This window comes from Notolepis coatsorum, assembly GCF_963971535.1.
Source record: "Notolepis coatsorum genome assembly, chromosome: 6".
Classification (NCBI taxonomy): domain Eukaryota; kingdom Metazoa; phylum Chordata; class Actinopteri; order Aulopiformes; family Paralepididae; genus Notolepis; species Notolepis coatsorum.
The window spans coordinates 156,214,787-156,240,383 of NC_140170.1; the positions used below are offsets into that span (position 1 = coordinate 156,214,787).

The following is a 25,597-nucleotide window of genomic DNA, read 5'->3' on the forward strand; positions in this document are numbered from 1 at the left end:
ATCACTTTCGACCCCATTCGCTGGCGTGCATGAAACGGGAGACTTTCCTTCTTCTGAGATGCTAGTTGAAGAAACTGTGACAGACGAGTACAAGTCAAGGACAAAACGAGGCTGTTCCCAGGTCAGGTAATCTCCCAGGTCTGTTCTCAGGTCGGGGTAATAATATCAAGTCCGTTTCCCAGGTCAGGTAATATCAGGTCAAACTCAAAAAGCAAAACCCAAACAAACAACAGACAGACAGAAACACCCCGAAACCACCAGGTTAACCTTTGGCACGTCCAGTCACAGAGTTTAGGTAACCGCACATTAAGAGTTTTGAATGCGTTCTTCGTATGGCGTTGGTAAAAACGAAATCTGTGTCTACAAGATTGTCCCTTTCTGGGAAGCGTCCCTTGTCCTCTTGCCGATAGTCAGTCCTCGTTTTCAGGTCTCGCCCCCCCCTATTGCTTTGCTCAGCTCAGTCCTCTGTATAGTGCAAGTTGAAGAACAGAGGACGCGCATATATATTACCTCTGCTCTCTTCAATGGACCTGTCTCAAAACCCTGCCCCTTTTCTTGATCCTCCAATCACAACTGTCGCTTACCTCGGACAAACTTGGTTTGTCCGAGGTAAGCGACAGTTGTGATTGGAGGATCAAGAAAAGGGGCAGGGTTTTGAGACAGGTCTATTGACCATATTCACACAGTGGCCATAGTGCTCGGGTTGGGATTCCTTTCTGGGAGTAAAGGGTTGGATCGCGGTGGAAAGGAATCCCAACCGGATTAAATAAATAAAGTATAAATAAAGATTGAATGAAAAAAGAGCAAAATGGCCGCCGTGTGAATATGGTCAGTATAGCGTGAAAATGATGCGACTACAGTTCCGTTTCCAGAACACCAATCCGCTGTACCACCTCGTCTCTTTTCCTGGGTCTCAGTAAAAACACGTCTCATAGTGTCTGGCCAGATAAGATTTGAGGCACATAACACGCATATCCCCCTCATAACCTGACATTTACAATCAAGAGTAGAGGATGAGGAGATATGCCATTTAGGGGGAATTATGCAAATAATGAAATCTACCTAAAAGAAGGCTACATGTTTTGCATTTTTAAAACCGACACATCCCTTTTATGTACCCCCCCCCCCCCCCCCCCCCCCCCCCCAACAGCTTTTTTCAGTCTCACTCCTCCGGGAAAGAGTTTTCCCCATGAAGCCCCTGGAGATTTTATCGGATGCACCGCTAGCAGTCAAGTTATTTCATTTTATTGCGCTTCCTCAGATGAAACCGGCCAAGGCTTCGTTGTCAAGGGGAGACATGTAAAACAGGTTGTCTGGGATCTTATCTACTGGGACGTCCCCCCCAGGAGGAGATCTTATCTGGACGTCCCCCCCAGGAGGAGATCTTATCTGGACGTCCCCCCAGGAGGAGATCTTATCTGGACGTCCCCCCCAGGAGGAGATCTTATCTGGACGTCCCCCCCAGGAGGAGATCTTATCTGGACGTCCCCCCAGGAGGAGATCTTATCTGGACGTCCCCCCAAGGAGGAGATCTTATCTGGACGTCCCCCCCAGGAGGAGATCTTATCTGGACGTCCCCCCAGGAGGAGATCTTATCTGGACGTCCCCCCCAGGAGGAGATCTTATCTGGACGTCCCCCCCAGGAGGAGATCTTATCTGGACGTCCCCCCAGGAGGAGATCTTATCTGGACGTCCCCCCAGGAGGAGATCTTATCTGGACGTCCCCCCCAGGAGGAGATCTTATCTGGACGTCCCCCCAGGAGGAGATCTTATCTGGACGTCCCCCCAGGAGGAGATCTTATCTGGACGTCCCCAAGGAGGAGATCTTATCTGGACGTCCCCCCAGGAGGAGATCTTATCTGGACGTCCCCCCCAGGAGGAGATCTTATCTGGACGTCCCCAAGGAGGAGATCTTATCTGGACGTCCCCCCAGGAGGAGATCTTATCTGGACGTCCCCCCCAGGAGGAGATCTTATCTGGACGTCCCCCCCAGGAGGAGATCTTATCTGGACGTCCCCCCAGGAGGAGATCTTATCTGGACGTCCCCCCCAGGAGGAGATCTTATCTGGACGTCCCCCCAGGAGGAGATCTTATCTGGACGTCCCCCCAGGAGGAGATCTTATCTGCGGGATGTCCCCCCCGGGAGGAGATCTTATCTGCTGGGATGTCCCCCCCCCGGGAGGAGATCTTATCTGCTGGGATGTCCCCCCTGGGAGGAGATCTTCTTTGGCAACTCGGGAAGAAGAGTGGGAATCTTGACGATGGAGAGGAGTGAGCGGAGTGAGAGGAGTGACGGGGCGGAGAATCAATTGTGAGTCAAACACTGGAAGCGGTTCTTGAAGAACAGGAGGCCGTTCTTGGTGTGCGTGGCGTCCGAGGAGGCCGGCGGGTAGCGGAACTTGCCGTAGGTCTTGTCGCTCTCCGATTGGCTGACCCAGGGGAGCTTGATCTTGGTGGCGTGGTTGACGACGACGTCGTCGCAGGACCCCACGTGGAGCGAGCCGAGGCCGTCGATGAAAAACTCTGGAAATAAAACGGATTCGGAATTCAGGATTTGAGTTGAATTTGAAGGTTCCAATTTGATTCATTTTAATTACAGAAGCTTATTTAATCTTAATCTCATAAAGTTTGCATGAACCAAGTCATGATAAATTAAAGTGTCACATGAATACTTTTTTTATTTAATTTTTTACAATTGTTGATTGGTGTGATTGGTTGATGAGGTGATTGGTTGGAGAAATTACTTTTCAAGTTTCTTTATTAGTTGTCATACAGAAATACAGAATACTTTGCATGAAATGCTTCTTTCTGTTTTGCTCCTGAGAGTGTGCTAGATAATAAAAAGATAGTATAAAATAAGTATAATATAAGTATAAAATAGAAAGTCAAGTACGTAAACAAGTGTAAACAACAAAAGATTTCAATATACTTAAAGGTGTTATAGATAACATTCAGCCAATATGTCGTACTAGAGCACCAGAATGTAAGTTATCCAATCAGGCGCATTCCATGAGAGGAAATGGGAAGTAGGGAGGGGATACATGCACACGACATGTAAACAACAACATTAATTTTGGACCCACCAACATTTTTCAAATGATAAATTCATATTAATCAATCATTTTTCTGGAGGAAAAGCTATTTTATATTCTGTTTACTATTTTATTCTCTGCACCTCTCTAAAAGCTCTGTGAGTGTATTATTAAAAAAAAGGTGTTTGCTTGTGGGTGGGCTGTTCTTACCTAGGTGAGCCACCCTGGCCAGCCGGGGGTCAAACCCCACCTGTTGGACTTTATCAGTGCGAGCCAGGAAGAAGTTGATGACCCCGTCTGTGACAACACAGTTTGGGAAGCCCTGGATGATGTGATGAAACCCTCTCCTCATGTGAAGGCAGTCGCCGTCGTCCTCGCCCGGCTCAATGGACAAGGTCTGCCTGTAGGTGGCAGTGTAGCCTGTTGCCTCTCGTACGGCACCGCCCACCTGGGCGCGCGCGCACACACACACACACACACACACACACACACACACACACACACACACACACACACACACACACACACACACACACACACACACACACACACACACACACACACACACACACACACACACACACACACACACACACACACACACACACGTTTATGTGAAATATGGGGATATTACATAGATTTACATAACTAACCCTAACTTTAAACCCAAACATTAACCTTAACCTAACCTTAATCATCAAAAACACCTTGATTCATTCATATTTCCAGACAAACCAATCAAACATTCTATCCCTCTAGCCCCTCATCAGATCAAACATTCTATCCCTCTAGCCCCTCACCAGATCACATGTTCTATCTCTCTAGCCCCTCACCAGATCAAACGTTCTATCTCTCTAGCTCTCACCAGATCACATGTTCTATCTCTCTAGCCCCTCACCAGATCACATGTTCTATCTCTCTAGCCCCTCACCAGATCACATGTTCTATCTCTCTAGCCCTCACCAGATCAAACATTCTATCTCTCTATCCTCTCACCAGATCAAACGTTCTATCTCTCTAGCCCCTTACCAGATCAAACGTTCTATCTCTCTAGCTCTCACCAGATCACATGTTCTATCTCTCTAGCTCTCACCAGATCACATGTTCTATCTCTCTAGCTCTCACCAGATCACATGTTCTATCTCTCTAGCTCTCACCAGATCACATGTTCTATCTCTCTAGCCCTCACCAGATCAAACATTCTATATCTCTATCCTCTCACCAGATCAAACGTTCTATCTCTCTAGCTCTCACCAGATCACATGTTCTATCTCTCTAGCTCTCACCAGATCACATGTTCTATCTCTCTAGCTCTCACCAGATCACATGTTCTATCTCTCTAGCCCTCACCAGATCAAACATTCTATATCTCTATCCTCTCACCAGATCAAACGTTCTATCTCTCTAGCCCCTCACCAGATCACATGTTCTATCTCTCTAGCTCTCACCAGATCACATGTTCTATCTCTCTAGCCCCTCACCAGTTCACATGTTCTATCTCTCTAGCTCTCACCAGATCACATGTTCTATCTCTCTAGCTCTCACCAGATCACATGTTCTATCTCTCTAGCCCCTCACCAGATCACATGTTCTATCTCTCTAGCCCCTCACCAGATCACATGTTCTATCTCTCTAGCCCCTCACCAGATCACATGTTCTATCTCTCTAGCCCCTCACCAGATCAAGAGTGGTCCTCTCCAGAACATCCACCAGTTTCTCCAGCTTGGTGTTGGAGGTAAAGATGAAGTCGTCATCTACCCAGAGTACATACTTGGTGGTGACTTGGGACACGGCCAGGTTCCGTCCTGCGAACCAACCCTAGGAGACAGGAAACCGGGGCTTGTGACACAGAACAACAAACGGTGATCTTTTTTGGCATCAATTTGGTTGCAAACATAATACCACTCTACCTTTCCAAAAGGCATGATGTAATGCTCGATGTAGGGCCCGGAGACGGTTTGGGGATTTTCACTGTCGTCTGCGATCACTATGGTGACGGTGGGATAGTATCTTCGTACGCTGTCAATGAGATCTTGAAGTTTATTGTAACGCAAGAAGGTTTTGGTAGCTATGGTAACAAGGGCACTGACATTGTACTCTACAAAGAAAAGGAGAAGGACATGAGAGAAAAAAAACAAAATTAGTTTTTTCTTTCTCTGAGGGAGAGAGACAATTGAACGAATAGAATAGAATAGAATAGAATAGAAATACTTTAATCATCCCGAGGGAAATTTGGCACTACAAATTTCTCACAGTAAACCGTAAACATTTAGGTAGACAAAACAAAAGTCACGAATAAGAATTAAAATAAGCCTAAGAATAAAATACAGTTCGGAATATACATTTCCTATGTTACATTCTAATATAAAATATACAGTAAAAATATACAGAACTATACAGTAAGTGTAAAATTGTACTATGTTCGGTTTAAAAGTAAAAGTCCAGGGCCCTCATTCATCAACGTGTTCTACGCACAGATCTGTGCTTACCCTGTGCGTACGATCATTTCTAAGCAAAGAGTGGGATTCATCAATTTCGATTTGAACTTGACTCCGTGCTTACATCTACGCACAGGTCAGACCAGGCGTACCTGGCGCCCAGTGGTAGAATATATTATTACAACAAGGAAATGAGCTTCTGTGCATAATAACACTGGCATGTTCTGTACGAACCGTAGTTCATTATAGTTCATTGTAAAATAGCAACAGTAGTGTAATTATGGTCAAAACCCTATAAATAGCATTTGGAATAATAGATCTTTCTCTCAGAATGAATGCAGCATGGTTTATATAGCGTTATCGGAATATACGGGGTGTAGGCTACTGACTGACTGCGCTCCGCGTAGCTTGATTGATTGATTGATTGAAAAGTTTATTAACAGATTGCAGAATGGGTACAGTACAGTACAGCTCAGTACATACAATTGTTAATTGGGGATGCAGACCAACTTTCGTCTTGTTTACATCAGGGTCCCCCATTTTCAATTCATCATAAATCATAAAGCTCAACTCGTTATTATTTTGCGCAGACCGCAGAAACACGGTCCAACGTTTTGATTATATTTCGTTAAACGAAACAAGTGGAATTTCGAAGCTGTAAGCAGAATAAGTCATATGAATATAGTGTTCTTCCCCCTTTTTACTGTATAAGAAAGAATAGAAAACGCATTGCAATGACACCATGCAGATAGTGGACAGACTATATGATGGGATTCAAGTTCGCGTTTTTGTTGCTCATAGGCATGCTGTCAGAGTATGATATCTTAATCAAACATTCTAGAACATTTGTCGTCACAGATCATGTCCTAATAGAACATAGGCTATGGCATGGATCGTGATATTGTGTGGACTGTTATTATTACTGTACACCGGTACCACCCATTGTGACAACAGCCTTGTGAGTCCCGCACACAAACATGATGGAATTCAAGTTCATGTATTGAAACTAAAGGCAGGCTACATCATACATGCAGTGAGATTCATTGTTCTTGTATATGCTCTCGTATTATATTGTTTATATAGGCTACCCAATACTGACATCAAAATAGATTGTAGTATGCCTCTAGAAATCATATGCAGCAGGTAGAAAATTGACGGAAGATCCATCGCGATTTGGAATAGAATTGAGGAGAACTTTAATCCCTGGGTATTAATCAAACAACACGGGAAAAGGCAGTCATATTCCAGCGCAGTCTTTATTAGCCGACAACAAAATAGATGCCTCTAAAAATCATATAGCCAATCGAACACAACTAATAAAGGCATTCATATTACAGCACGGTTATAATGACACACAACCAACGCCAAACAGTGGTCAACGAACGGTCTTTATTAGTATTTTGAGCTGTCCAGGCAGAATTGCAGCAATGGTCTTAGGGAGCCGTTGATATCTGACATCACCGTTTACAAGTCCGCCTTTTATTTATCCCATAATACGCGATAGTGTCTTCTTGGTTCGACAGCAGTAGTGAACAATCTTCGTGGAGTTTCTCGGAGTTCCGCTCGGGTCAGTCCATTATTTCACATCCCATGGGGGGTGTTTCCTCATTTTCATGACCATATATGGATAATCATGCACGAGCATTGACGGTAGAACAAAGTGGTATTCATCAACACGGAGGAGCATAGAGCCTGCGTACGCACCGTGTGATGAATCCCGACTTCCCTGTGCGTACACTAGTTCTACATTCCGTGCTTACGTGTGGAAGTAGGTCAAGTTCTACGCACACATTGATGAATGAGGGCCCAGGAAGATAGTACTGTCACCCTGTGCTCATTGATGCAGTAAGGCACAGTGATGCATTGTAAAGTCTGATGGCTGTCGGAATGAAGGACTTCCTGTGCCGTTCAGTGCTACATCTCGGCAGTTTGTGGTGTGTGTGTGTGTGCGTGTGTGTGTGCGTGTGCGTGTGCGTGTGTGTGTGTGTGTGTGTGTGTGTGTGTCTGTGTGCAGTGTGCATGTGCAGTGTGTGTGTGTGCAGTGTGTGTGTGTGTGTGTGTGTGTATGTATGTGCATGCAGTGGAGAGAGAGAGGAGAAAGCTGGAGAGGAGCACTGGAATCATTGACAAGGCAGCCTGGTGACACTGTGTGTGTACTATGACTTGACATCTTGTGGGCAACGTTTTGATGTGTCTTACCTCCTCTGGGTCCTGTGTTGTACAGCTTTGGCGTTACACCATGACGGATCTTGATGATGAAGGTGGCTTGGTGTCCCTCTGTCTCAAATTGCACTATGACACGCGTTGAAAAGAACAAGTTTCACAACCACATCGTTACTGACTCTATTTGCGCCGCCCCTGTGCCTCAAATAGATCCGCTATCAGCTCTATCTTCAATCTTTCAAAATGTTCAGTTGCTATTGCATGCACTCATCTGTGTTTCACTTCACACTTGAGTGCATGCTTACCAACTGTAAGTCTGCAACACTACTATCACCGACATCTAAGAAGGGAGATCCCCCCTTGAATGGCCCTTCTAAGGTTTCTCTCCTCCACACTGCCTGTGGAGCATTTTTCCCTATTGTTAGGTTTTAGTGAGTTTTTCCGCGTGGGGTATGTCTGGGAGTGCTTGCATTCTTTCATTTATTTGCATTTATCTTAAATTTTTTGGACCTTATGGTGTTCTTGTTCTGTTCTTGACTTATTGTTATGTTTTCTTCTTGACTTGTTTAAAGAAGACCTGTACGGCCCATGGGGACATTAACGTGTGTTGTCGGGCCTTATAAATAAATTTGATTTGATTTACTGTAGGACAACAAACAATAGCTGTTTAACATGACATATTGAAATCACCATTAATCTAAATGGGTTTACAAAAGGAAAACAATAGCTGTTAACTGGGGGATTGACATATTGGAATTCTTAATTTGGGGAGTGTTGCCCTTTGTTTGTTTGTGGGCGACAGTGGCTCTGGAAGTAGAAAGTCTAGAAGGAAAAACAACACAACAGCACTCACATGAAATTACCTGGATGGTCCTGATTGCTGAGAAAAGACTCCATCATGCAGTATGTGTGGTCAGAGCCATCAGTCACTATGTTAGTGTTTTCTGTAAGCTCTGGTTTCACCCGTCCACATGAATACACTGTGTATTTTCTTTGTAAGGGGAGTTTCCAGAAATCTTCACCTTGGCAGGAGTTTTCAGAAAACTAAAGCGCTGTTTGTGCGCGGACAAAAGGCCAAACTGCATAGAAAAAGCTAAGCACTCGCCTACCACCACGGAGACTCTGGGTTCAACAGTAGGGCAGCATGTGGTAGTCTACACCCTCCCCAGACCAACAGTAGGGCAGCATGTGGTAGTCTACACCCTCCCTAGACCGACAGTAGGGCAGCATGTGGTAGTCTACACCCTCCCCAGACCAACAGTAGGGCAGCATGTGGTAGTCTACACCCTCCCCAGGCCGACAGTAGGGCAGCATGTGGTAGTCTACACCCTCCCCAGACCAACAGTAGGACAGCATGTGGTAGTCTACACCCTCCCCAGACCGACAGTAGGGCAGCATATGGTAGTCTACACCCTCCCCAGAGCGACAGTAGGGCAGCATGTGGTAGTCTACACCCTCCCCAGACCAACAGTAGGGCAGAATGTGGTACAGTAGTCTACACCCTCCCCAGACCGACAGTAGGGCAGCATGTGGTACAGTAGTCTACACCCTCCCCAGAACAACAGTAGGGCAGCATGTAGTAGTCTACACCCTCCCCAGGCCGACAGTAGGGCTGCATGTGGTAGTCTACACCCTCCCCAGGCCGACAGTAGGGCTGCATGTGGTAGTCTACACCCTCCCCAGACCGACAGTAGGGCAGCATGTGGTAGTCTACACCCTCTCCAGACAGACAGTAGGGGCAGCATGTGGTAGTCTACACCCTCCCCAGACCAACAGTAGGGCAGCATGTGGTAGTCTACACCCTCCCCAGACCGACAGTAGGGCAGCATGTGGTAGTCTACACCCTCCCCAGACCGACAGTAGGGCAGAATGTGGTAGTCTACACCCTCCCCAGACCGACAGTAGGGCAATGTGGGGAATTGACATAGCGACTAAATTGGGGGATGGGAGAAAATTATAGAAAGGCTAAATAAATCAAATAAAAAGTATATCTACTGCATTCTTTTCCTCACCTGTGTCTGCTGTGCTGGGGTGGAAGAGTGTGTTGGTGTAGCTGACAAACTGCAGCTGCCGATTCAGGTTGGGCAGGAGGCCGCTGGACAGGGTCATGTGCATCTCGCCATCACCTTTGACCTTTACCCCCTCGACCTCTGCTGCCACATTCAGTGTTCCCAGTGTGGCAGTGATGTTTACCTAGGACAGAAGAAGAAAGAAAAAGCAGGTGGAATAGATGGGTGGTTTATTTATTAGTTCATTTGTTCATTCGAGTCCTCATTAGATACCACAATGTTACTGGGATCATGAGAACAAAGCTAAACAACATAAAACAGTGAAATCAATTCAGCTAAATTTAAAAAAGAAAAGGAAACACATGATTACACCCTTTCACTACAGACGATTAACCTTTCACTACCACACTACAGAAGGTTAACCTTTCACTACCACACTACAGAAGGTTAACGCTTTCACTACCACACTACAGAAGGTTAACCTTTCACTACCGCACTACAGAAGGTTAACCCTTTCACTACCACATTACAGACAGTTAACCATCTGTAGTGGGGTAGTGAAAGGGTTAACCTTCTGTAGTGTGGTAGTGAAAGCGGTAACTCTTTGTAGTGTGGTAGTGAAATGGTTAAACCAAGAGCGTTTTTCATGCATGCCATCTACATTTGCTACGACTAGATAGCCAAGAACCAAGTGCACAGCCATATTCTGCAAAAAAAAATGTATCCACTTTTTCTCCCATTTTCTATTTTTCTCCCATCCAAATTTCGTATCGTCCAATTCTACCCTCCCCTGTCTCGTACGCTGTTTCAGCCCACAAGCCGGCTGTAATGTGGACGAAGCCATACATTGCACAAGTCCCCTCCGGTACTCGAGGTAACAGCAGTCGCATCTTTTCACCTGCACAGCGCGATCTTTCAGCGTCAGGGGTCTGCGCTTTGGAGGGACGCCGCCCCCGTCGCTTCCTGATTCTACTGTGCAGGCGCACCAACCGACCTGTAGGAGTCGCTGTCCACAACGTCCGATCCCCACCCACCAGCTTCCCACCCCCTAACACTGCCAATTGTATTAGTATAAAAACCAACATGGAACTTGTTAAACGACTCGCTGTCCATTCATCTGACGAGCAGTTGAGAGGTCAAGTCCTGCTGGGGGTCGCGCAGGACATTAAGAGCGCGACGGATCGAATTTGAGTCAAGAACGGTGCTTTTAGGGGTCATTGTCTCCTACTTGCACCCCCCCCCCCCCCCCCCCCCCCCCCACTCTCAAGTCTGTGCGAAACTGTGGGATGCCAAGGTCTGCCTGTCTCGCGGCCTCGAAGAAGGGAGTCAGACGAGATAACAACTGGAATGCGGCGCCTCCCTCCCCAATACCTCACCTCCCCCCTCCAGATCTGGCCTCGACACTCCCCCCCCCACCCCCCAACCCACACCCAGACCTCCTCCCCTCACGTGTTTACGCCGAGCGCTGTAAGGACTGACCTGGACGGCTGCCACGTATGCCCGTTGTAGGAGTGGATCCTAAGACTGTCTCCCGACCCCCGCCTGTCCATCCATCCCTCCCTCCCCCACCTGGCGCAACGACACTTTGTTTAACTACCCTGTTGTTGATGCAGCCATATGGCGTCTCAGGCATTCTGTAGATGACATGTGTCAACAAATGTACATGTCTGTTTGAATTTATGCTGTGCCATTGTTACTGTAAAAATGTAATGATTGTGATTGTTATAATTATTAATGGGACGATGTGCTGTATGCGTGTGTTGCTGGAATTTCCCCAAGGGGATTAATAAAGGAATATCTTATCTTATCTTTATCTTATCTTAGTATGAACGACCAGCCAAGCTGGTAGCAACGCCGAGAGCTGGGCTCGAACCCAGCATCTCCTGCGTTGGTGGCGAGCGCCTTGCCCACTGCGCCACCTAGCCGCCCCTAAGACCATTACGTTCCAAGACATGATCTGAAATTAATTCTGAGTCCATTTAGTGGCCATGGGGTAAATTACAGGGGGGGGGGCTTCTTACCTCAGATGGGGGGCATCTTACCCCTGTTTACCATAATGTTACTTACTGAGTAATGTTCTCTGGGAAGGTCTTGGAGGGCCAAGCCTGAAAGCATGATAAACCATTTACAGCCATTGTTAAAACTGATGCTTGGAAATGTCCAACACTCCCCATACACTCCTCTCAAACAAACACGTATCAGCTGAATCCATACACAACATGTATTTCTGCTGCCAAATCAACATGCTGATATAAGGCACATTATTTTTGAGATGTGAGATTTATTGTGTATGATGTCCTGTGTTCAAAGTGAGTCCGAAAGTTGGGCCGTGGTCCCCTTTTCTAGACATACAGCTGACCATGTTATCTCCAGTGTGATCTTGCTACACTGTATTTCTATAGCGCAAACATTCAAGAATAATCAATAACCACGCAGTACGGTATAGTATCATGCTACAGTAGATAGTCATTTCAGGGGCCAGATTTTTGGAAGATTTATTTATGAATTTATGATATATTTTTATTATTATTATTATTATTTATTATTATAATTTTAATATTGCTCACAAAACACGCTACTTATCATATTTCTGGACAAATTTTTTGTGAAGATAACATTTACTCCGGCATCTAGAAGGTTTTCAGGCCAACCTGAAGATGACAATTTTGACCATTCCGGTCAGCAATTTGGCTGTCCCTGCCTACTGTAAAATGTATCTCAATATCCTATATATATGTAATAACAATTCCTTAATAACAATTCCTATCGTAGTCAGACCTGGTATGAGGATGGTTTTCAGCGGCCGCACTTCCACGCCCTGTGTTGGATACTGTAAGGGACTGTTGGCCTCAGCCACTAGGAGTACATCCGCGGGGCTCTGAGACCTGGAAGGAAGACATATGAGTCAGTAAAAGGTACAATCTATCACTATAGTGGCAAGTCACCGTTGGAATGAACGTTTATCACTTAAATAATTGACTGTGGAAAACAATTTACCCATTGGCTGTTTTCTTGAGAAGACAATGATGTTCTACAGATAACCACGGGGCGTGTCTTTTTAATAATTTAGTGCTAATGTGCAGCTGTGCGCTTCTGTGAATAATATCACAAATAAGATAAAATTCGACCTATTATTTGACCAGTCATCCACTGTTCAGCTGTTCCTGCGAAAAATGCAGAAATCTCATACTCCCTTTTCAGGAATAAAGAAAAGCAACCTGATGATCATATTAATTAAATTCTACAGTGGATTTTAACTGAGTTTCATGTGCTTTAGTGTCATGCAATCCTCATAACCAGGGAAACACGTCTTTGTGTTTTCAAAGGAGAAATCAAACGTAGGCACTGTCTACACCCTATAATTGTAATCAGAGGGCAGGTGCACTCTCCCCACCTCCCAAAATAGCACTAGCCTACAACATGCTCTCTTGACCCAACAAAGACTATGTAAATGAGTCAATTAAATTTAGAAAACATGGCTAACGATTTCTCTTCAACGCATTCTCTACTCATCTATTGATTGTATTGTGGTTGTGAATGATATGCTGCTGAGGGAGGTGGGTGTGCCTTTATTCACACCTTCTATAGTTTTATTTATTTATTTGAACGACTACACCTCTGAATTTGTTATTACTCCATTATTTAAAAACATGATAGCCATGTCCAATAATACTATAATACTGCATATATCATATATATATATATATATATTTCTCTGTAACTTATCTGTATAACTGCTTGGATATATCTGCATATATCCCATACCTGTATACATACCTGTACATTTATATATCTTTATCTGTATTTATCCCATACCTACTCTTACTACCATACTATATGTATACCTGTATCACTGTACAAAATGATCCGGACATACATCAGTTTAGCATATATTACCCAGTAGCTTGTTATATATCAGTAGCTTGTTACATTTGCACTCTGGTTAGATAGATGCCAACTTCTTTTTTGTTGTGCTGTACTTGTACTGTGTGATGGCAATATATTTGAATCTAATCTAATCTAATCTAATTTCACAAACACAATTCATTAAATAGATTGAGTAATGAATGGATTATGGAGTGTCCAGTTACCAAAACATGATAATTGGCATTCGCCTCAACTGGAGTAATTAGGTTTCCATGCGACATATGATGACATACGACATAGGATGACATGATCGAACGAAACATTTCAACGATGAGTTGTGTTCGTGCTGCTGCTGCTGCTGCTCACCTCATCTGGAAGCTCTGGTACTCCTTGGCCCGCCGTCTCTTCATCTCCTCCAGCTCAGAAGCCTCAAAGGCGGTGTGCAGGGGGTGGGCCGACACCCGCGGGAATAAGAGTTGGGCGAAGGGCAGGTTCACTCCCCCGCTCTCTCCCTCGCACACACAGCCATTACGTGCCAACAGCCTGGAGGAAGCAGCAGACACAAAGATCAGATCAGAAATAAAAGGTTATGTGGGTTGAAATGAATTAAATGAATTAAGTCAGACAATGTTGGAGCCCAGATCTCTTGTGGGCGAGTTTGTTTTCATACAAAGGAGTTCCTATGACTTAGTTCTAAGATAAGATGCTCAATGACTCCATTCTACATTCATTGCACAGTGCACACACTTTCCGCTTTTAACTTTCACCTTAACACATTGAGTGCCACGGACGCTTTTTGTCGTTAGTTCATGCCGACCTTCGAGTGCCCCCGACGCTATATAGCGTTTGTTTGTCGTTTTTTTTTATTGGCGATTTGAATTCATATTTCATCAATCAAGCCTCGGGTTAGTGCTGCAGAGTCTCTCTGAGCTCAATTGGGAAGATACCGCCCCCTATCGTCTCTCCCTGTGGTACTGCACCCCATTACTTTACACTGATGCAGGGGGGGTGGCCAGTTTCCTCATTTTACTTTTCCGTCAAGGCCAACTGAAAGATCGATTGTGCTCACCGGCCCGGAAAACGCGTGGATTATGTATTTACAGGACTCAACACTGTAATCAATAAGCGTGATCGATATTTGGAATGGCGATCAGGAATTGGAATAATCTTTTTGGATAACATCTGATCTCAGGTAAGGAATTTATTTTACCAGTCTTAGGATAATCAGAGCTGTTTTCACAGAGATATAAGCGTTTGCCCTATGTGTGTGTGTGTGTGTGCGCGGTGATCGCTGATGAGGAAATGAGAGAATCGATTTTTCAGCCCGCCTCTATAGCGTGCATAAGTACACATTATACTATCGATAATCTAGCGTTTATTTGAAAACGATTCATAAATAGGCAGAAAAATTACAACTTTTTTGTATTTTCGACATCATCACAAACGTTCCAGAATGTTCAGGCGGAACTAATGTTCTAGAATGTGCTGCTATGACATCATCACAAACGTTCCAGAATGTTCGGGCGGACCTAATGTTCTAGAATGTTCCTAACAATAGTTCCGTGGGTGAATTATGTACCATTACAATCACTACAATATTCCAGTAAATGCCTGTAGAGCCTTTACCTATAAGCCTACTGCGAGGGGCAAGTGGGCTGGCTTGAGTTAGACGCGTGCTTGAAGAATTCAATGTCCAGAGTGCTCGTATAATTTCCGATATGCCAATCCATTTATTGACCTTTTTTCCACCAAGTAATATAATACAAAAAACTCTTTAACTAATTACACTGAACACCGACCTATACGGCACATCAACACGAACACGACAAGACACGGTCAAAAACTGTTTGGCTATTCCCCTTGTGCACCGGGGGCTCGTCACCCACTGATCAGTATATATGGGTAACCCCCCTGTGGTGGTTGCCATGGTGACTGATAATGCCACACCTCTGCACCGTGAGTTAAAATAAAACTAAATAAACAGAAGGGCATTTTGGCTCCAAAACACCGGCCCCTAATTGAGAATGGCAGGAGGCCAGGAACAATTCAAAATAATATTTACGTAATGGAGCCAATAAATTCATACAAAATAACTCAAAAAACAATTCTCTGAATTAGAAGCTTTAAATTGCAGCTACTTGAAGCAAGCAAAGTTTAGTTACTGGTCTATTAAACTGCAGCTTCTTGAAGCAAGCAAAGTTTAGTTACTGGTCTACACTCATGCAGAACGCACCAGTCCTTTCCTGTCGGGATAGGCCTCCAGGACTCTTCCAAGTAACCAGGAACCACATGGAGCTGTAGCGTCTGCGATCAATACAATGCCTCCAGGGACAAGACTTTGTCTCTCCTTACTCCACCTCTGCCGCTCCTGTAGCAAAGGTAAGTATTCTCTCAGCCAGTGTTTCCTGTTCCACTTTGTCTGCATCTTCATGACTCAGTTAGTTTCTTTTATGACTCATCTCCAATAGAGTCTTTCGTAGTTTCAGGATCCAAGCAACTGACCTCTTCAACCTTTTCCAGTCAGAAAAGTAGGTGATCAGTTGGTGTGTGGCACTTGGTGCATCGACAATTACTGCATTGATGTTGAGATCCTTTTTGACCTCAGGGTCATCAGCAGAAATTGTTGTACTCCAAGATACCATCTGGCCACTCTTCCTCTGGTTTCCAAAGAAACTCAGGGCCTTCAATCCACCTTCTGTTGGTCAGCAAATCATCCACCTTAACTCCCCTTGAAGCTTTGTCAGCAGGGTTCTGAGTGGTATGAATGTACCTCCACTGCGTGACATCAGTTCTTTGGATGGCAGAAATCCTGTCTCCTGGAACTTCTCATCTCTCCCAAACCTCCTTTTCAGTCCAAGGATGCGTTGCCTAGCAACAAACTGATTGTTTGGCAGAGACACTTCTTTCCTTTTAAAGGGAAGCTCCAAGGTGTAATGTCCGTCCTGAAGTTTGCATGAATCAGTCATGATTTCCATTAACTTCATATCATCCCTCGACATTTCCTCTGTCTTCTGATGACCTTTCATTAAAATCATGGTTATACTGATTGTTCAGCAACTCCTCCAGATTAGTTATGGAGATCCTATTAACAATAGCAGCGGGATACACTCTCACTCCGCTGCTCACTGTAGCCTGAAAGGGGACCATTAATGACCCACCCCAGTAGGGTCTTAATGGCATATGGCCCATTGCCACGACTATTCACAACTTCCCAAGGTTCAAGCATTTTGGAGGCATTGGTACCTATCAATAACTCCACATCAGCTTGAATCCGAGGAAGGACAACCCCATCTATGTATGGCCACTTAGCCAACTCCTCTTGGCTAATGATGTTACTTGTGGTTACGGGCATCCTCTTCTGGGTGTAGACCTTGGGCAGGTCATAGAACTGTTTCCCAGTGAGGCTGGCGATCTCCAAGTCTGTCAGCATGTAGCTGGACACAGATGCCTTTGGGCCCATGGTATGTAAGCTGATTTGTGTTTTCCTTCCTGTAAGGTTCAGCGTTCTCATTAGGGTTTCTGAACTAAATGTGTCAGTGCTGCCTGGATCTAAAAATGCATATGTTGTAATGATTTTGTCTCCCTTGCTGGACTTCACCTGTACAGGCAAGATTGACAGAGCCCCATTGCTGCTTCCGGACCCTGTTTGTCCATATGTCTGCAAAGAGATCTGTGCGTTACTCACCGAAGGTTTCTTTGGCTGGTTTGTGTTGCTTGATCTCTCCTTCTGATTTATATGAAGAACACTGGGATGGTTTTGGCTGCACACCTTGCAAGTCAAGCGCTTCTCGCAATTCCTGCTAAGATGTACAATGCGAAGGCAGCCAAAACAGATTCCTTTTTGCCTTATAAAAGTAATCTTGTCCCTGTGTGTCTTGTAGCAGAGTAGCCTATTGGCACTGCCCCTTTAAGGCAGGCAGTCTAATTGCCATATAGGACTCAGCTGAGTTGATTGCAGCATGGGCAGCAGAGCAGAGTGAAGCAGAGCAAGTGGAGCAGCACAAGGACGCAGAGCAGGAGAGAGGATTGAAGTGAGAGCAAGGGAAATACTACAGATGACTGCTGAGCACGGCCGGCCTATCTTAAAATCGCCAGCGGCATTGGAAAGGGAACTACTGTAAAAAGAAAGGTTTCTGTTTACTTACTCAAACATGTTTGGTTTTCTAGCGATGCTATCTCACAAAATTAGCTAACTTAGTCTCATTCATTAACTGTCTGCAAGGTTATACTGTAAAAGCCTTTTTAACTATTATCTGACCTGCTAAATGTCCTACAGAGAAGAATCACCTTCAAAAACCTTGAGACATATAGTCCATTATTTACCACATTTTGTATAGTATATTGTATATTTTGTATAGTGTTTGGTCTTTATTCTTTTACCTTTTTTACTGTATGAAGCACAATCTTAGGAGGCTCATACAGAACCAAGCATTTCATTGTAAGGTACATGTACCTTATATGTGACAAATAAAACAAAACTTGAAAACTTTGTTATCATTGGACCCTCACCCTGCCACACTCTCCCTCAGGCGATAGGGGATGTTGCCGGATCTGTGGTCCGGTTCTGGGAGCCTCTCCTCCAGGTGTCGCTCCACCAGAGGCCCGGGTCTCTGCCGCACGTCCACTGTGGTGTAGCCCCGGGTGGGCCAGGAGTGGATGAGGGCCAGCACCAGCACCACTGACACCAGGACGGCTAATAACACCGTCTTCTTCAGGGAGCGCATCCTAAAACCTGGCACGAGACACGAAAACAAACAGCACATACGATGAGATTCCTTCCGCGGTGCTAAGTCTTTACAGTATACCAATTTCCAATAGCACTCTCCTTTAGGTCGCACAATAATAACGATTAAGTACCGAGGGGAACTAATGAGGGGACTGTATGTTAACAAACCGTCGATTTAACCGTCGGCCACTTAGGTCTCAGACCAGATGTCTGAGGGAAATCCATCCAGAATGGCTTCCACTTTGTTTCCCAGTGACACGTGCAGTAAAGAAATACCCATTTAACCCTTTCACTACCACACTACCAAGGGTTAACCCTTTCACTGCGACAATACAGAAGGTTAAACCTTTCATTGGCACATGACAAAGTGTTAACCCTTTCATTACCACACTACAGAAGGTTAACCCTTTCACTACCACACTACAGACGGTTAACCATCTGTAGTGTGGTAGTGAAAGGTTAACCTTCTGTAGTGTGGTAGTGAAAGGGTTAACCCTCGAATCCCCTACCTGCTTGGGGAGCAACTAAATGCATGCAGAACCATTTATAAAATGAAATGTTCTACGTAGCATTTATGTGATTCTACGGCATCTTCTGACTAGTGTGACTGTTGTGAGGACAACTGAGGAACCCTCATTAGGCCGTTGAAGCTTGCTCATAGAATGTATTATTTTATGAAAAGCTTGGGAGTATTGTCCACATTTTCTGGATGGAGTGAATTGTGTATTAAGTTGTCTAAGGATAAGAACTTTAAAATATATATTATATATATATATTTATTCAGTGCTTTAACCCTTTCACTACCACACAACGTTAGGTTATGACTATAACCAAGTTCTGTTAGTAGTGGTGACGCTCGGCGTCACTCATGCACTGTCCTCGCACACGTGCACTGAATAAAGACCACAATGTACCTTTAATCCCAATATTTGTCTGACCACACCCCTATAAGCAGGGGTGGGGCCACCCACTCGCCTCCTTCCCAAGCTTTCACCACAAGGCGAGATCAAGGGCTGCAGCGGCGTCGGACGCAGAGCGTCACCACTACTAACAGAACTTGGTTATAGTCATAACCTAACGTTCTGTATCGTAGTCGGTTCCGCTCGGCGTCTCTCATGCACATAGGGAGGCCGAGCGGAGCCACCGGCCGACAAATACACCCCGCTGAAGGCCCCCCACAACCATCAGAACATGGAGGGCCGAGCCCCCCGACCCTCCCTAATGGAGGGCACCCCCCCTATTGGAGGTTTCCCGGGAGGGCGACGGACCCGACCGTGCGAAGAGGCACTCAAGCAACTCAAACGCACAGGGTGAGCAGACCGTGGCCTGACCCCACGACTACACACACGCACAACCCGCATGCCACCCGGGAACGAACGGAGGGAACAACCTCGTTACTGCCCCCAGAATCACGGGGTCAAGGGCAAACCCAACCCCGTGGCAAGGCCGTAGCAGCGGAGCGCGAAGGAAGGCCCAGACCCACCAAAGGGACTGGACCCCCTGGAATGGGGGCCCGGAGAAGTCCATGATGCCAGCATCAAGACCCCACCAGGTGGGCACTTAGTGACCCCGCCCCCCACATCGCCAGCGTATTCGGACAAAGGCCCCTCAGCCGAGCGGCCCAATAGTACACCGCCCGGCACACTGACCCTGCAGAACAGGCAGTCAGCATGGCCGTAAGCACACAAAAAAGGTTAACCAACGGAAGCAGGCAGCGCACCGGGGAAAAACCAGGCAACATGCTGTTAACCCCAGCCTGGAGACTGCGGACGAGAACACAGCCGCCCCGGCGGAAGGGGCGTATGCTGGCGTTGTTGCATGACCAAGCCTCCATTTAAAAAAAAAAAAACACCCAGAGGGGTTGAGGCAGAGAAGGCTGACACGATTGGCAGACGTCATGTACGTGCAGGGGCACCCTCAACCGGTGAACCCGGGAGTTGACACTGCTCCAACACACCAGGGAATCAACCACCTTGGTGTTACCCAATGCGGTGGTTGTTCCTATAACCCCTCAAGAAAAAACTCCAAAACAAACCTGCAGGTATACACCGGCTATACCGCAGTACAAGTGTTTCAGTTTCCAAAAAAGGGTTAACCCAGGCCTACGGGTCGATGAAACATTACTTCGGACCGGGCCCGGCGATACGGGAAGCACAGGGTCACCAGAGGAGGTCAAAGACCACCCCAACAGGCCCCTCTTCGCCATGCGTGAGAGAGGAGCGAAAAGAATGGAGAACCAGCCCCAAGCACACCGTACTTGGTATTCCCAGGCGGTCTCCCAACCAAGTACTAACCAGGACCAACCTGTGTAGCGGCCGAGATCTGACGAGATCGAGCGTGTACAGGTTGGCATGGCCGTAAGCCATTACGACAGTGCTGAGTAAAAAATTTACCCAACCAGGGTCTCCATGAATGAATGAATGAATGAAAACTTTATTTAACAGATTGCAGAATGGGAACAATACAGTACGGCTCAATACATACAATTGTTAAGGGGATGCAGACCTGAGAAAGACGTTAGTCTTGTTTCCATCAGGGTCCCCCATTTTCAATTCATATCCATAGCGCTTAACCCTGTGACACCCGGACCGACCTGGCATTTTTCCCCCTGAAAAAAGCCCAAGTCCCTCAGGGTACCAGAACAGCAGATCTGCATCCCCGGCGGACAACGGGTTCAACTGATCCGGACCAGCGTGACCAGAACCAGTCCCATGCCCTAACCACGCCGACATGCCTACTCCAGGAGAAGGGGCAGATATGCGTGTTGATCTTAAACATGAAAAGAAGGCGCCACCCAGACGTTCGGGGCGAACGGCGCCCGGTGGCCCACCCCCAGGGCGTGAGACCCCTCTACATATGTTCAGATCCATTCCGTCATCATCCCCCAGATATGAACGAGAATCCGTCGACAACCAAAACAGGTCGTCGGAAGAGAAAAAACCTCCATCCCAGTTGCTTTATAAAAACGCTGTTTTAACCCCAAGCAACCAAGGCGTGCCAGTCAGTCGCCTGATTACAGAACACCCCGAGCTAGCACTATGCGTGCGTCGGGACACAACCACATCAATGAACAGGCTAGTTAGACCTGTCATTGAATCCCCAAGGCGCCCAGGGGAACGACAAGAGGGGTGTGATACTTCCTAACTCCAACTCTTTTTAAAAGAAAAGAAGGAAGCACCAACAGTATGTATCCCAGTCTACACAGCCGGGGGTAAATTTTTTTTACATTTTTACATTCCATCACCCTCCCATAGAGAGGAGACGGAAATCCCCAGAGAGACTTCCCACGCGAGCAGATTGAAAAGAATATATTGCACCTTGAGCCATGTAAAAGTTTGGTTTTAGGGCTCTCCGGGGAGGAGGCACTGAACCCATACACACTCAATAATCGAATTGAATCGAATACACACACAATAGAGTAGGACTCCTTCTTGAGGTTCCACTCACCTTATCAATCTGAGGAGGAGGCTCTGTACTCTGAGGTGGCTCCCTCACATGGAAGGAGAGTCCCAACTCACAGAAGGCCCGAATAGGAGCTTTGTGAGGAGGAGCCCTGACCACCCCCCGTTTTAAACAGATCCATCATATGGACCTGAACAGCACACGGAAGTCCTACCAACAGAGACACGCACGGTGACGTACTCTATGGCGGGGGAATTTCTGCGGTGCACACGCCCAATATTCCAGGGCGTGGGACCAGGAAACTCCCTCCCCCCCCCCCCCCCCACCCTGTAACGTGCCGAACCGCAACGTGACAGGAACCTTGAAGGACAGGTGGGTTTACCCCTGACCAACAGAAAAAAGGGGAGGAAAGGTTACCAGTTCACCCCTTTACGACCCCACACCCATGATACGATGTAATGACAAAAGAGAGTATGACAGTCATAGTCAGCTCCATGAAGCGTCTAACAGCTTCATACAGCGCATGTGCTAACCTGCTATCTGATTTTTACTAAGGAAAAAACACAGAATAGAGAGAGCTCTCCAAGAGCCCCGGTACCAAACTTACACATGTGCTTCTGTGGCCAGCCCAACCCAGTTGTAGGTCACATGACACACACAACCCATCATCACCTACAAAAAATGGCAAAAACACTCTACAGAGGAACGCCGTTTTTCATAATGAGAGAATACATAATTCTCGATTAGTATCGGCCACAGGCCTTGCTAAGCACACATGAAAAGCGACCAAACAATCTTTTCTTTTAGGAAAATAAAGTTTCTCAAGCAGTGTTTAGCACAACCTCAGCAATCAAGCTAAGGGTTACATCGTATCCCTACCACACAGTGACACAATGTAGTGCAACAACATGTCTGAGAGGAGGGTGGGGAAGCCCCAGGGAACCGGGGGGAACACCCCTCCTACCTTACCCTTGATACGGCCCAGTTGAACAGGTAACCCTGTTAAAATGTGAACACACTGTTCATTGTCATTACAGGCTGAGAAAAGAATTCATTCTTCACTCATATGTCACTAAGCATAGCTTTATAGGTTAATTAACCCCCTTAGTTGTGAGTACACAGTACATGAACACACATGATGTTCTCAACACAACTAACCAGATCATTTTTACACATGTAACAACAACCCGATTTGTATGGAGAAGAAGCTATACCAGTGACAAGACAATTCACACACAACACGCATCGTATCCTCAATGTAATGCAGCAACACCCGTTTTGGAAAACATCGTTATTACAAAACATTTAGAAGGGAAGGAAGAAGACGTGTTTAAGGTCTGGTCGGGACCTTCCTACCGTGAGCGCAGGCCAAGCGAACTGCAGTCTGGCTAACGGGGCACAGACGGTAAACACAGCATTCCTGTGTTGACGACAAGGGCAGCGTTGCTGCGCCACCCAGCCGCTACGGTTCTCCATGTTGACGCAGTCCTCGCCGGCCGGGCTCCCGGTAGGTTCGACTAACATCCTCTGTCAAAGATGACGTCGTAGTCAGAGTGTTTAAGGCATGTTATAGTCACAGAAAACGTTCAACAGTGTAGCATTAAGCTAACAGCCATTCGGCTGATAGCAACAAGCTAACGTATACCAGCCTGGTAAACACAGCGAGCTAACGCCGCAGCTAACAGCTGCGCAGCTAACAGCTGACTGGCTAACACAGTAGTCCACAACTAGCACGCAAGCTAAGCAGCTATCACCTGAACTATACACAATGACATAACAAGCCACACTTCAGACAGGCCGCTGTCCCAGTCCCTCCCCTAAGAGGGGAAAAGAAAAAGAACGTCAGAACACAGTTATCAACGGTGATCCAGACATCAGCGGGGCCAGCACAGTTCCCATTTCGGGCTGCAGCCGGTTTTGAGCATGTAACTCCCGATAAAGAAGATCCTATGCCCACATTTCCTCGTTAGGGTATACTCTCATTTGTATATGAAAGATGGGGCCTATACGGGACAGAGAAGCATCGCTCGTCCAGAGAATCCTGGGATCACCAGTTCCTGGTCGCGGCCCACTAGTTGACTATAATGGGCGTCAGACCAAGATCCTCCGACCGCCGTTTAAGCCGAGCAGAGGACCCTAGCCTGGAGTCAGCGTTTCGTAAATTGTCAGTTAACCCCCACAGCATCAACAACAACCAGAGCTCGTAAGCAAAACAGTACGTACCCAACCTGGAAACAACCGCTTCTCACAACAGTCGATGCGTCCTACAGTCCAGCTGTGTTGCCGGAGGGTAACCCCATCCAACCGCAGCAAGGAGGACTGCAGTTGGGAAGCACGTCAGCGGCGTGAGCTCCTAATACGAAAAAAACGTTGAAGGTCGGAATGATCCAGACACTCCAGTAACGAAGACAATATCGCCGTATTTTCTCGAAAATAGTGAGAGAGAAAATAAAGATATGATGTCAACGTATCTCTTGTTTTCCAACTTTCTTCTACTAACAACCTCGTCAAGTGGGGATCTACCGAAGGCACTTCCTTGTGGTGAAAGTGAAGAAGGAGGCGAGTAGGTGACCACACACCTGCTTATGAAGGTAAGCGGAAGGGGGTGTGGTCAGACGGATGTTGGGATGTAAAGGTACATGGTGGAATTTTTTATTCAGTGCACGTGCACGAAGTGAAGTACAGTGCAGAACAGGTGCTGAGCAATCCATTAACGTCATAGAACCATCTGTAGTGTTGTAGTGAAAGGTTAACCATCTGTAGTGTGGTAGTGAAATGTTAACCTTCTGTAGTGTGGTAGTGAAGGGTTAACCTTCTGTAGTGTGGTAGTGAAAGGGTTAAGGCAATGTTTTGAAAAAAGAAAAAAAAAGAAAGAAAAGGGAATTTATTTAAACATGTACCCGACTGCCTCTATCCACTCAGCGAAAGGGCATCTTTGGTGGGCAACTGCATCTCCAAGAACCATGTATCTAAAGAAGAACGGGTATAGCTGCACACCGTCCCCATCTGCAAAAAGGCCATTAATAGTCTATTTGCCATCCCATAGAGCCCCATTGTGAACCCGGAAATTTCGGAACCACCAACGTTTTATGATGGATATGGATAGTACGGATCCCCAGCACTCAGAAACTGCCGGATGCTAAGTTGTAAATGTTGGGCAACTTTTTGTATTTGCATAATTAGCTTACATTTGCATAATCGCCTAAATGGACAAATCTCAGAAACTACTTGATCAATTTCAACAATGTTGGAGTTGTTTTGGGGGTTATTCGGGATACTGAATCCATTTATGATACTTAAGAGAAGAAAAAAGTTTCAAAATTGCAATATTTACTGGAATTGACCTGCCATTGCAGTTTGAATGAAGATTCGCTTCTGTGTCGTCAAATGTTGTGCTTAGTGAACAACGTGAGGCGGCCTGGAGATATAGCTCTAAGGTGGAAGAGCTGATCAGCAGAGGGAAGTAATCTAACAACTGTGAGAATTTCAAACAGTAGGCTATCTTTCCTTCTTTCAGATTTTTTATACACTGTTTCTCCATCAAGAAAGCTTTTTCATAATTCGGATAGCATTTTACTACATGTAACTTCAGTGTCAACCAAGAATGATATGTAATTCGAAATTGGCCCCTGTAAAAAAAATGGTGGAGCTGAAAAAGCTAGAATTAAAAAACAAAAATTGCTAGTAAAAGACGCAGAACAATATTTGAAAATTACAGACCCGTTTATAGGCCGTGAGCCAGTAGGGTTGGTCGTTACCATCTTGGGGGACAAACTTTCATAGTGATTTTTGGGAAGGTATACACCCCTACTGCTAGAAAAGATGTGATAGCAATGTAGCAGTTGCCTCCAAATGTGTGCTATCATATATTTTATAACACTACCAAGCATATTTTTCAGGCCTCCTGTCCGAAATTACATGCCCCAAATTAATCATGATAGCTCCTGAACCATAAGGCCT

At 45.9% G+C, this 25,597-nt stretch overlaps 1 protein-coding gene across 1 annotated transcript; it reads right to left on the reverse strand.

The window, feature by feature from the left end:
* Window positions 1–2,305: 2,305 nt before the first annotated feature.
* Window positions 2,306–18,233, reverse strand: b4galnt1b (beta-1,4-N-acetyl-galactosaminyl transferase 1b; the record flags this gene model as incomplete). The annotated part of the gene is made up of 10 exons (XM_084316572.1): window positions 2,306–2,523; window positions 3,243–3,480; window positions 4,710–4,850; window positions 4,943–5,130; window positions 7,670–7,762; window positions 9,646–9,826; window positions 11,710–11,747; window positions 12,421–12,527; window positions 13,876–14,052; window positions 18,019–18,233. 10 exons carry the CDS (start codon window positions 18,231–18,233, stop codon window positions 2,306–2,308), a joined length of 1,596 nt encoding a protein of 531 aa, XP_084172698.1.
* Window positions 18,234–25,597: the final 7,364 nt, after the last annotated feature.